The sequence below is a fragment of the Glycine max genome, chromosome 19 (assembly GCF_000004515.6).
Source record: "Glycine max cultivar Williams 82 chromosome 19, Glycine_max_v4.0, whole genome shotgun sequence".
NCBI classification, from domain to species: Eukaryota; Viridiplantae; Streptophyta; class Magnoliopsida; order Fabales; family Fabaceae; genus Glycine; species Glycine max.
In genome coordinates, this window is record NC_038255.2 from 41686695 (window position 1) to 41700658 (window position 13964).

General features: G+C 32.7%; 2 protein-coding genes across 5 annotated transcripts; both read right to left on the minus strand.

The window, feature by feature from the left end:
* Positions 1-242: 242 nt before the first annotated feature.
* Positions 243-4696, minus strand: LOC100817844 (histidine-containing phosphotransfer protein 1). The gene is made up of 4 exons (XM_041012904.1): positions 4670-4696; positions 2629-2759; positions 2448-2516; positions 243-2330 (listed from the first exon to the last, which is right to left on the minus strand). The coding sequence occupies exons 1-4, from the start codon at positions 4694-4696 to the stop codon at positions 2156-2158; spliced, it is 402 nt and encodes a 133-aa protein (XP_040868838.1). The 3' UTR covers positions 243-2155.
* LOC100818381 (autophagy-related protein 18g) lies at positions 4424-11492 on the minus strand. Of its 4 annotated transcripts, none has more exons than XR_005889903.1 (10): positions 10953-11492; positions 9686-10144; positions 9133-9537; positions 8779-9024; positions 7835-8668; positions 7604-7761; positions 6218-6354; positions 5406-5927; positions 4961-5084; positions 4763-4837 (listed from the first exon to the last, which is right to left on the minus strand). XR_005889903.1 is itself a non-coding variant. In XM_006604349.4 (9 exons), the coding sequence occupies exons 1-9, from the start codon at positions 11124-11126 to the stop codon at positions 4818-4820; spliced, it is 2955 nt and encodes a 984-aa protein (XP_006604412.2). In that variant the 5' UTR covers positions 11127-11492; the 3' UTR covers positions 4424-4817. The 4 variants fall into 4 exon arrangements, 2 of the variants coding, with proteins under 2 accessions (XP_006604412.2, XP_040868506.1); XR_005889904.1 differs by having other exon boundaries at positions 4943-5084; XM_006604349.4 differs by lacking the exon at positions 4961-5084 and having other exon boundaries at positions 4424-4837.
* Between the last annotated feature and the right edge of the window lie 2472 nt (positions 11493-13964).

Below are 13964 nucleotides of genomic sequence, written 5' to 3' on the forward strand. Positions count from 1 at the left end.
CTGGAAGTTGCATAACCCCAAAACAAATAAAAACTTGTACAAAATAAACTGTTCCATCAAAAGCTTAGGTTTCGTAGGTTTTTTTTTTTTTTTTATGATCAGCAAACAAAGATAATATTAATTAAGTGGTTCCAGAGAAACCATATTAATGAATACAAAGAGGTTACTAAGTATTTAAGGCAGCGGAGACTAAAATACTGCATAACCCCGATACAACAAAAAGCACTAACATGCAAATGATCTTTAAAACAATATATGCATTGTACTCCTGCATGATTATACATTGAACCAGCTAATATTCCACCAAAGTTCCACTGGATAAACAGCACTGTTCCAACCCAGCAACGTTCCCATCGAACGGATTGGTAACAGAAGATTTCCACCACTGTTTCGTAGCTTGTTTTGGTTTCCACTATATGACAATCATGTCGCTTGCATCTATTCCACTGTGGAAACTGAACCACCAGCAGCTTGGATTTCTTGTTGCAGCTGTAGTAATCAATATTAGGAACATAGTTAAGTACTAGTAATAGGATTCAAACAACCTGTAAGAATAGATCATTCAAGGAGGGACAAGCATTAGAAGCTACAAAATTGCCAAAGCCTTTCAGGTGATAAAGTTTTCAAGCCTCTCCTTGAACAAGATATTACACTTACTCTAAATAAGTATTGAAGATTGATCCTCAATAGAGAGTATTCTTGCTGCAACTGTTGCAGACAATTCACACACCTACTCCAATACATGTTTTTAGTGATTCCATTTCTTATCCAACTATTGTGGTGAGGGTCATATCACCATGCTCAATTTCAATCATCAGTACAAGATCTCCTTTGTTCTTATTGGTTAATGATTATGACTCTTTCAAAAGTGCTCACGAAAAAAGCACACAACAAACATGCAATATTTTAGGCTGAGTGGAAAGGCATATTCCCTAACTAAGTGCGGAAGTGGAATTTTTTTTATAAATAATTTCCAACACAGGATAAATTAAGAACAGTTGGTTAATAGCATAGTTTTCTCTTAAAAAACAAGAATACAAGTGGACAACATCTTACATTAACTAATAATCTTTTTTCTTTTGTTTAGGTACCTGATCTTGGAAACCAGTTATATTTCAACCAATAAATGACTCACTTCTGCCACCCATGAAAATATGGACAGTACTATACCCGAGGAGGGGGAGTGATGAAAGTGGGATTTGATCTCAGGACCTTGCCCATAAATCACTTCATTAGCTGAGCCAGCTAGCACCTTCAAACTCTTGATAATTTATTTATCTCTAGAGTTTAGAAGGAAGAAAATATAAAATTTACCGGAACAACATACTTTTTATCTCTTTCATCCTAACACATTAGATAAGCCAAGGGAAGTGCAACAATACTTGCTTCATAATTTGCCGCCCATAATCTTACACAGTGAAACCATGGTAGTACACAAACAAGCATTATTAATTGCAGTATATGCATGACATAAAAAAGAGGTCTTCAATATCAACAATCAGAAATATGAACAAGAACAGAGATGATCCATTATCATTACTAGATATGTTACTGGTCCCCCATCATTTCAACAGGTGAGTTCAAATTTTCATTGAACACCTAGCTCCTATGTTTCCAAAAAAAAAATGGCACTGGCTATCTAATTTTATAAAATCCAATTGCTTCTTGTGAGTTGTAAGATTTGGTTGTTTTGGTTCCTTAGACTATTCGATGAAATTCAAACATTATATTTATCATTTGACAATGGGGGCAAGTGTGATGTGTTGGCAATAAGGGTGAAAGAGTGAATGCAGAGTCGCTGATATCTTCTAACATTGCATTCATGAACAAATGCACCCTTTTATTTATTTACTAAAACATGAAATATGGAATTTTAAATGACAAATTCTGAAAAGATAAAAAAAATTAAATCTATTCTTTAAACAATCATTAAAAAAATGTCTGAATTGAGTAAATTGAAATACATACCACCAGACCAATTTAAGAAGTATTTTGTACTTGTAGCATTTTCAGTGTTTACTTCAAAATTGATTTCTGGATACAACTTCAAGTTCTTCATAAATTAATTAGTTACAAGAAAAGTCTTATTGCTTTGTGCCCAGGATTGACTACCGGGTTGTAATCCAAGCAAGCAGTAACCATAAATAATTCACAATCACAGGATACGATATACACATTTTAAGGCAATAAAGTGCATGTTCAAGAAGGGGAGAGGAGAGAATGTAATAGAAAATGAGTTTTCACTTTGCACAACTCGCCCTTCCAGGTTCTGAGCCTCGCAAATATTTCTGAAGTTAGTGCAGACATCTTTAACTCTCGCAACACCAACACTGTTAATCAAATAAAATCACAAAATAATACAAATTTCTCATAGCATATATTTCTTCTGGCTAGTGCAACACATGAACAATAAAAAATATAAAGGAAAAAGCAATACTAGATTATACCTGGCACTGCTTCCTTTGAACTGATGGACATTAGAATCTACACTTTTGAAATCCACAGGTTTTTGTTCTCTACATAGGTCATACAGATAATTAACATTCCCTTTAACCTATTTCATTCACATATAATATATTCGATCACAATAAAAGTCCTACCCCTTGAACAGAGAGAATATATATTCACAGAGCTAGTGCAATTCTATTTAGAAGTTTCTCAGAATCACCAAAGAACATGGTCATAACCTCCATCACAAAATATGGACTACTCTCATCTTGCAGTTTCTGAAGCTGATTGAACTGATCATCCAGAAATCCCTACACCCCAACAACAAGAAAACATTACCCTACATTCATTATTAAGCATGTCCCAACTATCCAGATTATCCACCGGGAAAGAAAAAAAATAGGAAAAGGAAGAAAGTTTAAAATTGAAATAGTAAATTGTAGCCATCAAAGTGATCAAACTTTTGCTTGTATTTGTATTCTATTTATTTTTTTTATCGGTAGGAATCGAAGACAAGTACTAAGTACTCTACAACAATTCACTCACGCTCTACCAATTGAACTAGACATTTTGCTTGTATGGTTAATAAAAATACGAAGAAGTCATACAAAAGATTATAAATTAAAAAAGGAGGAATTTAATTTACTCACATCCATGATGGTTTGGTTTGATTTAGTTCAATTTGAGAGGGAATACAACTGAGTTTGGAATTGGAAGGGGTTTGAGTTGAAACTAAAATGGAAATGAAAACGTTGTTTGTGTCGTGTGTTTTTGTTCAGCTACCAATGAAGGAGAGAAAGGCACACGTGGATTCCTCAGTGATTGTCAACATGCTTGCTTTTGGTTTTGTCTCACCAATATTAGTACCCAAAATTATGTAAAGTTCTTCCCCTTTTTGTTGTGGAAGTTCAGGCTGAAGGGTTGATCTTTTTGGAATTTTAGGGTAAAATAGTAAAAATTGAATTTAACATATTTAATTAGATTAATTTAGTTTAATGTTTAAAACTTTCAGACAAATTAAATTAAATTACATCAATAAACACAGTGTTGTGGCTTTTCCCCTTTTTCTTTTAAAAAAAATCAATTAACATTGTGTTGATTTGGTTTGGGTTATTAAATTAAATTAAAAAAATATTATGTTTTTAAAATTTATGTTCTGTCATTTCATATTTTACATAAAAGTTGAATTTTATATTATTGTAAATTAAAAAACTATTTACACTTTAATATTTTAAAAAATACTTAAATAAGTTTTAGGTATTCATATTCTTAATTAATATACACTTTTTTTTAATAAATTAATGTACGCTTTTTAACAACTGTAACTTTATATATCTCATTCTATAAAACATATTATATCTTTCTTTATCTAAAATATGATAAAAATAAATAAATAATATATATGAATCTAAAATGTATAAATTTCTATTATAAAAAATTATCGAGCGATTAAGTATGTCTGTGTTAAAAAAATTAAGAGTAGAACTGATTGTAGATGATTTGATTTCAATTTAAAGAAAAATAAATAAATAAATCAAACTAATTTGAATTAATTTAATTGATTTGGTTTAAATTTATTTTGAAGAACAATTTTTTTTATAAATAGAAAATAACTCAAGAAAATGAATTAGTATTCTACCTCATTCTTTGTTTTGTTGACAAGGGATAAGACTGTGTTTGAATTAAAGTTTGAAAAGTATTTTTTGTAAATTCTAATACACTAACGAATTCCATTATACTGAACGAATAACTTTTAGATTTTCTCAACTTTAAGTTAAACATGCACTTAAATTCTAAATAAAAACAATAATAAACATTGAGTAAATAATTTATCTACTAATAATATAAAACATTTTTTCACTATCAATAAACATTAAATAAATAATTTAAGAACCAATAATGTAAAATATTTTTTAATTATCATTGAATTACAAATTAACATGGTAAATTTATTAATTTTTGCAATAATTACTTTAAAAATTATACTATAATTTCTAATTAAACAATAGTGCATAAGAATTGAACTCATAATATTTATATAAATTTACTAAGCTTTTATATAAATTTACTAAGCTTTTAAACCATAACGGAGAAGCAGTTTCTTGGCATCCAACATCTTCAATTCTCACCGGAGTTTGACTGTTTTGATGGATGAGATGTCAAATTCATCAAATGATAAATATATCTAGAGAAGCTAATGTGGCTGTTTATCCTTATGTACCTTGACCCTCACAACCATGCTGTCCATTCTCTTATCCTATAATAATAATCGCACATTCCATTCTTTCTTCCAATAAAAGGAACTGAAGCAGAGTTTAGAGAGACAGTCCTTTCCACTCGTTCACATAATCAATCATCATACTAAGTTATCATACTACACCATCTGCAACTGCAAGAATGAAGGGAGGCAGAAGCATTAATGAACACTATTAATTGAGCTTTTTTACATTTTTCATTTCTTCTTGTCAAATTTAAAATAAAAATGTTACACAACTTGAAGGGAATTCCATGCCTGATTCGTATTTATAGACATTGGTAAATGACCCGCTTACAACTGTGAATGCAAGCTCAAACTACCTTTACCCAGAACTTTTCACACTATAGGGCCCAAAGTTAGCGAGCCCATGAACGTCCATCTACAGAATGTACACACGGGTGAGAGTCCCACGGAGACCGCACAATTCAGCAACAAATCAACTAAATTTTTGCTCATATGTCATTTCTTATTCACAACATTTACATTTGATTTTATATATCCTAGCTATGATTCCAGACAGCACAGATGACAAAATGACTTCATAGATGCTGTGACTTATTCTTCAACTGTGGTAATCAACCTAAAGTACGTGTGAAGTTAATAAATTAATTGGAAATAGACTTATAGATGATAGTAATATGATGATACCAACAAAACAATCACAAGATTAATTAAAATAGATGCAGCCTTATATTTTTACCTTCTTCGGAAAAGGAAAATATGCCACCAAGCATTTCATCGTTCTCCCCATGCTCCTCTAGTTGCTCTCTTTCATGGTAGCTACAGCTGCTGTCAACATCATCAGTTACAACTTCAGTTAACACGTCACTCCCATCATGCTCCTGTGTTTTGCAGTGGGTATCCTTGAAAGATATCCCAACACCTTCATTTTGCTTTGCCAAGGCTACTTCCACAAATTCAGTCTCGTGTGAAGCATGTTCTAGAACCAATGCTGAGTTCTCACTGATCTCAACACCTATAGAATCTCTTCCTTCAGAAGTTATATTTCTCCCTTGGAATATAGGACTGGCAATGTGGTCAGCGTTGAAATCAACATGTTTCAAGTTTCCAGACAGACATGATGGACTCATCACAATCTGGTTTTGTAGACAAGGCTCAACATTGATTGTCCCCATTCTTTCCAGGCATATCTCACCAAGTATTTGATAACTAGAAGCAACTTGATCCAAGTCAAGCAGATTTTCAATTCTTCTTGATGAACCTAGAGTAAATTAGTAAATATCGTATCAATGGGAGGTTGCCACAATACCACATGAGATTCAAAATAATAAAAAACTAAAAATAGACTTAGCAGAGAATGTTGATGGTTGCAAAATATAAGAAATTACTTAAACACAGTGTGGAATGTTTAGTACTCAGCTATTCATCAAGCATTCCATCGAAGGAAGAAAAAAATAGTAATATTATGAAAATGTGTCTCTATATTCTTGCACAACTCCAATGGGTCATTAATTGGCTGGAATATAATTTTTCAGTAAACTAGCTTCTTACCTCCTTCTGAGCTTTCAGTGGAACTCAGTGATGCTGGCTTTGAATGACAAATAACTGTCACATCAGCAGTTTCCTTGTCATCAGCTTGATCGAGAACAGGAGATGTAGAGCTTAAATATCTGTCCCCAGCAAGACCTCTGAACCAAAAGCCAGTACTAAGTAATTAGAATGACTAATAAATAAGATCATTGACGAGCACATACAAACGAAAAACAGTTCCTTTAGGATAACAGTTGTAACTGATTATAATGTATGCATTTTGCAAGACAATAATACTCAATTGGTCAAGGTAACAGATCCCCATAAATGCCTCCAATTCGTCAACTGAATGCAAGCAGCAGATACTTAAAATATGGATGACCTCATGCCATCTAGAGACCCTAAGAAAAAAGGTTTGCAACATTTGATAATATTGGCATTCATTTCTTTTTCTTTGTCCTTTTATTCTGACAGGCGTGCATCTATAAGTCAAATTATCTTTGACTTTGAAACCCAGACTCAACACAGACAAAATCAAAAGGAAAAGATAAAAACAAGACATTCTCTCATTCAAAGAAGCAGCCAACAAGCATGATTCAACAATCAACAAAGGTGAGATAAGACAGGAAATCCAGTTTATCCATGGCATGATATGGTGAGTCAGTTAGGGTGAGCTTGCAATACCAAGGTTGTAGTTGGAAACTTATAAACTACAATCTGTAAAATTTAGATTGAATATGTTCAACATCAATGAATATCATGTGTTCCCAAGGTAACCAGTTAAGTGAAATAAGTATTCAAATAATAAACATTATCCTTATACATTCTCCCCTGAAACAAGAAATTCTGTGAACTCTAGAGCTGCTAAAAACCCATTTTATCGTTTCTTTAATGTCCTTGCTAAAGCTCATTTTGTTATAGGCTAAATTGCAATTTTGGTCCCCCCTTTAATTCCTGATCCGCGATTTTAGTTCCCAAATATTAGAAATTTTGGTCCAATCCTCTATTCTGCATATGTTTGTTTCTTTTATTTTTTACACTTTAATTAATAAATTATTTTTTAATTCTTAAATGTTAATTTCCACCTCATCACAATACTGTCACATCATTAGTCAAACATTAAGTGTAATTGTATGCAAAATTGAGGACTAGACCAAAATTACAGATTTTTTAAAATTTGGGAACTAAAACCACAGGAAAAAATAGGGAGACCAAAATTGTGAATCAAGAATTAGAGGGAGACCAAAATTGCAATTTAGCCTTTGTTTTATAATGTACCACTGTTACAGTAAATTTTTGTCATCCAAAAGTAGTATTAATCAGATAGAATGACATGATTTGATAAAGCATTGACACCATACACAGATCGCAAAATCTGCAAGGAATGAAAAAGAAAATAGTCACCACCTCTCATTCCAGCTTGATCTGATGCTATGAAAATGGTCAAAAACAGGAAGCAGCTCCTTTCGCCTTATTTCAACTTCATTAGCAGGGACCTTTTCAATTTCAAACTCCCCAGTACCACTGAAACTAGCTCCTGCACAACTCATTGAATAGAAACAAATCTGAAGAAGCAAAATTGTTAACTACAAATTCATAGTATTGTATATGAAAATCAGAACTTGGCACAATAAATACCTTAGACTTTTGCCATATGGGTAACCTTCCAAAATTCCCTTGCACCTCCGCATTAGACAGATACCAATGGAACCTGTCTTGCATATTCTCACTGGACGATTTTACCATCTTTTCCCCTGCCTCATCTCTTGAGCCCACAAAATCCAATCCATGGAAGTCACTATAACTTATTTTCTCTTGAACTCCCTCAATACCTCCTTGTCTATCAAAGGTACTGCAGCAAGAATCCCCTCTTTCTGGCCATTCTGACCTTCTACATACATCCCACCATTGAATAGGTTCAACTTTGACTCTGAACTCATCCTCCTGCATATGCAAGACTGAAGTTGACTGGTTTCTCAAACCACTATCAGTTGTTCCTAAACCAACAGATGGCAGAAGTTCATGTTGAACTACATGACCTGAAGGTGTATATACCAATATATGTTCTAAGGGTTTTGCCTTTGAGTTAACAGGCTGTTGCGAGTGAGACAAGGAATTGTGAAAGATGGCAGCAATGGCACCAGATGGCACAAAAACTTTTTCAGTCACATTTGTAGAAGAGTTGTGAACAGTATTAAGCCATCCAAAACTACTATATTTTATCCGGCTAGCCACAGAAAGAACAGCAGGTGCTGGAGGAGGCAAAGATGGCTGGTAAGGAATGGAAGCCGGAGTATACCACCAAGGCAGAGAAACAACAGGGAGTAGGGACGGTTCTTCACCCTGAGAACTAATAATTTGAAAGCCAGTATCACCCCCAAAGGGTGACAAAACAAAAAGATGACAAGTACCCTTGGATGAGACAATTGCAATCCACTGACTAAAATTACTGAAACAAATGTCCTGAATCATCTGGCAAATAAGAAAAAAAAAGATCAAAAGGGTATGAAGGCAAGCTATAAAAGGAATATCGTACTTGAAAAGCAAGCAAAATAAACCCATCAGAACTAAGATATACTGACAGCTGGTGTTATTCCGCGATGAAGTTTATAAAGATGCACATGAGAAGAGTTCCAGTTGGAGCTTGGAGTGGCTGAACTCTTGCATGTGAATGATGGCATTATCCGAAATATATTAATGTTATTCCCATATACTGATGCAGTGACCAGAAGGGTCCCACTAGGGTCAAAACATAGTGCAGATATAGGACTAGTGTGAGCTTTGAATTGTGATATGATACTTCTAGAAACAAAATCCTGGACAACTACCTGCAATCAACCAAATGACACAAGAACATGTTGGATATTAACATCTCATATAAAGCCCACAAATATCTAACTTATCAATTAGTCCAGGCATCATGAAACAATACCAACCATTCCCGCATTATCTGCATCAATTCCTGTAACCCTATCGACTTTCACACCTGAATTTGATGACACGGGAGAAGAGGAACCATCAGGAAGCAGCTCTTGACAGTATTTGATTATTCCGGCAGCTAAATGTCTACTAGACTCCATTGCATACCGAGCCACTAAACTACCACTGCTTGGAGAAGTTGATGGACTAATTCCCGGAGAAGCACTGAAGTTTTGTGGGCTTAAGCAACCTAAATTAGAGGGCAGGGGGCTGTTAGAAGCATATGCCAACCACCTTCGACCCAGAGCCATTGGACCATAACCAACATTAACACCAGTTGTTCCTTGTCCAGCTAACTGAGTAACAGGATAAGTGAGAACACTTAACTTATTCTCAAGAGTCGAAGCATCAAAGCAGTGTATCTGCAAAAATAATCAACAAAATGCATCAATTATTGTATACATTACACAAAAAAACTAAGTCAAATAGATCCTATTATCTTTATGTGACAATAAAGCTCTAATATAAGTATTAAAATTTCTACAAGACACCGGAGAAATCACTGCATACTTGTGTTGCAAGACCAACCGCTACTATCCTTGAACTGCATCTGATCATACACACAGTTGAACGGAACCTCAGAACATGAACATAAGAGTGAGACTTCAAGGAGTAAAACTGAACAACGGTTGAAGAATTGACATTGTTCCTCGTTTGGGTTTCAACATTACCATCCCTTCCTACACCACTCAAACTGGTACTTTTGTGGTTTACCTTGCTAGTGTCATCCCCACAAACAGCCAACAGTAAAGGGTGTGACTTTCTGAATCCCTCCTGACCATCACAACCTACAGCCAAGGGCTGCATCTGTAAAAAAGAAACTGGACCATCGCGCTTTGAGACCAGTTCACTGAAGCCAGAGGCATCCTCAACATCAAGAACTTGAAATCCATTCAGATAACCAAGTAAAAGAACACGTTTGAGGTTAGATGAATCAAGCTCCAGTGTATCAAAACCAGCCCAGGTTACCTATCCACCAAGTAGTAAAAGGCACGTGATATTGGATACATTAGCTCATGTAATATAAAGGTCAAAGAAGAAAGTCCAATCATCATAAAACAAATGAACTGGAAAATGTAAAATTAGCCAAAATGCAAAGCAATTAATGTGCAAAATGTTGGGAAATCTATAAACCAAGTCAAAAAGCTAATAAAGCAAAATCTGCAACAAAACCCTGTACAGAGGATTTAAAACTCGTATAAATTCCAATGTGAATTTTGTTAAACTATACAAACTCTATATCTATATCTTCATATCATTGGAAGTAATTATTAAATTAACATTCCCTACGACAGCTTTCAAGTCCCAAAATCCCGAAAAACTATTGAGTAGATTCACAAATATTGTCCCCCGGAATCAGTTTTATAACAAAAGAAAAAAAACTGAAGGTGAAGATGAAAAATTCAGGGTTGATTTTTTCTTTTACATACAATTTTCTCCCAAAATTCATCCCTGATTGTTTTCACCCTCATTTCCCATTGAAAGGCTATTCTACATCAATTAACAAGTTAGTAAAGCCACCTCAGTGAGCACTTCCATTAGACAAACACAAAACCTCAGTGCAAATAAATGATATTCCCTAATATCTTCAGTGTAAACTCTAAACTACGCATTTATAATTATAGAGCTAATCCAAGAAGAGATACAATAACACATTTGCTCTACAAAGTAATAAAGCAAATATGTATAGTTGGTTCTTTTTCGTGATCAACTCCTTCTTCCAGTGTTAATATTCAATAAGCAACGCCAACAAATAGGTTTATCTATCCAGCGGTACCTGATCTTTGTGATCCTCCGAAGACGAGGAAATAGAAGCTGCGAGGGAGGCGCCGGCGGAGCGCACGGTGGAAGCAACGGTGGTGGCATTCGTTGACACAGTTTTGAGGCATAGAGAGACAATCCTCAACGAATTCGGCAACAAGCCGTTGTTCTTCCCCTTTCCTGTCTTCATGATGATTAATCTCCTTCTCCTTCGGCACCGCCACCCTCAGCCGCGTCTACTTTCCCCGCCGCCGCCGGAAACAACATTTCCGATCAGAAAAGGAACAAAATATCATCCGCGAACGCGATAGAAGACTTCTCTCACTCTGTTTGAGTTTTTTTATCAGCAATTTCTGATGGCGAAAGTTTCTCTCTTACGAGTTTCACTTTCGTTTATCGCTCTCTCTGTATGTCCATGACTCTCTTACCCGGTGTTGTTAGACTCTGCAGTTTTATTTTATTTTATTTTTCTTTGCCTTTTCTCTCTTCTTCTTCCTCCATATTGTCTCTCTCTGGTATTTTTCAACGAAAAATAAGCTGATGAAAATAATGGATTGGGCTTGCATTGTATAACACTCTAATCTAAGCAAGCAAATTAAAAAAAAATATTGTGCTGCACAAGACTTTCTTTTGTTTTTTAAGCAAGATTTTCTTTAGTTTGGTTGTTGAAATAAACTTGATAGATACTGTATTATTTTATAGTTTAGTAGTTTAAGTTTACTTGCAGTCACTTCATAAATAAATTTTTTTTTCTTCTATCAACTGAATTTGTTTATTTAGGTAAAAAAACAACAAACTACCAGAAACGAGTTTCGAATAAATTTTCGTACTTTCCATTTTGGTCATAAAATTAGGATCGTGTTTCTCTTTTTATCAAAGTACATGGTAATATTAAATTACTAACAATGAATAATAGTGGCATTATGATTATGTTTCAGATATTATTTATCTTGTTTGAAATATTCACCCAAAAAAAGTCTTACTAAAAATTAACAATATTATATCTTCAATTAAAATAAAATTTAAAAACATAATTAGTTTTTTATAATATTCATAGAAAAGGTAATTACTTAAATATTTTTAATTATATTTATTTTATGACGTTAAAATAATGACTTAAACCATTACATACTTTTTCTTCCAAATTATCCGGTTATTCATTAACAAAGTGATTGCAATAATTGTTGCTAGGAACAAACATTCAAGTATATCCATAGAGTCATCAAGATGGGTTTCGACCCACGCCACGCTAGAGGTGGATCAAGTTCAATCTAAAAATTAAAAAAAAAAATCAGTACCAATAACTTTTCAGCTCGGCCCACTTAGCTCATGGGTTAAGTGAGCTCAACCTGTGGGTTGGTGGGTTAGCCCGTTAACCCACCAAATTTAAATAATATATTATTTTATTTTATTATTATTATAAATTTATAATTATTAAAAAATTAAATTTTTATTTTATAACTAACAATCCGCTTTTTTGGTGTCCAAAATAGGTATTATTAGGCACCAAGTCCCTAAAATAGGTGGTATGATGAATGTTTTAAATGGTGCAATAGGGCAAGTCTAGATAATAACAAAACCCAATTAATTAACAACTATGAATTTGTTAATGGTTTGCAAGGCAACTACGCTGCACCTTTCTTAATTTCTTAAAAATATAATTTCTTAATATTTTATTGGTATTTAATATTATTTAATATATATATATATATATATCAATAAATTTATCTTTTTTTAAATATTTAGTATCATATTAAATATAATTACATTAAAATTGAGTAAAAAAATTAATTATATTTTTAATTAAGCACGTATTATCTTCAAACATGTTTAAGCCTATTGAAAATTTACATGATTTGCTCCTTATGTGTATAAATTAAAAAGAAAATAGTAAATATAAATTTATAATTATTTAAATTTAAATTCATTAAACTTTTGCATTATAAAATATTTATAAAATAAATTTTTTATTATTTTATAATTTATTATAAATAATTCATTATAAATGAAATTTGTAAGTATTATGAATATCTTTTAAAATTAAACATATTGATGATCAATCTTTTCATGAGATTATCATCATAAAATACAATATATCAAATATTATGATTTATTAAAGTAATTTATCATATATTTTCTTATAACCTGTATATTTCATATTCATTAATATTTAAATAAGTAAAAAGAGTAAAATATAAAATAATTAACTTAACTTTGAAATCATCAAAGATATGAGTATAGTTTTATAGCATATAATCATAATAATTGTTCTTAAAATAATCATAACAATAATGTGAATAAATTTTACATTTATGTAATTTCTCACTCACATAATTAATATGAAGTAATGGGTAAAAGCATGACAATAATTGTTCTTAAAATAATCATAACAATAATGTGTGTTGTTTTATTTATTTGACTTATTGATGATATTGTTTATTTTTTTTGTCGAAATTAATGGTGATGTTGAAAAAGAAGAGGAAGTTGTTCTGGATTTCACGGTACATGACTCTAATGTTTAATTTCAATAGTTTAGAAATTTATTTTTGATGATATTTAAATTTCAATTATCTTAATGTTGAATGTTTATTTTGAAGACTTCAATCACTCTAATATTGAATGTTTGGATTTGATTTAATTTGTTTTTTATATTGGATTTTATTTTAAGTTGTTTGGAATAAATTTAGTTTTGTTAAAAAAAAAAAAACAGGAAAGTGGGTCAGCCGGCATAACCATCGATCTGTGATGGGTCAGGCCGGGCTGACATTTTGTTAACCCACACAAAAGTGAACCGAGTTGGGCTAGCCCACTTTTAACTCAACCCGTTACGAGTCAACCCACGTGGACTGAACTGACCCGTTTTGACAGCTCTAGATAATCAGGGCACAGAAAACAAAATGTACCACGATATGTGTTATGTACCCCAAAAAATATGCAAATAGGTGTTCATAAATTATTCAATCCAATGATAACCGGATGAATCAATAATCAAACGAATAGAAAATAAGTAAAACCAAATTTGTAAAAC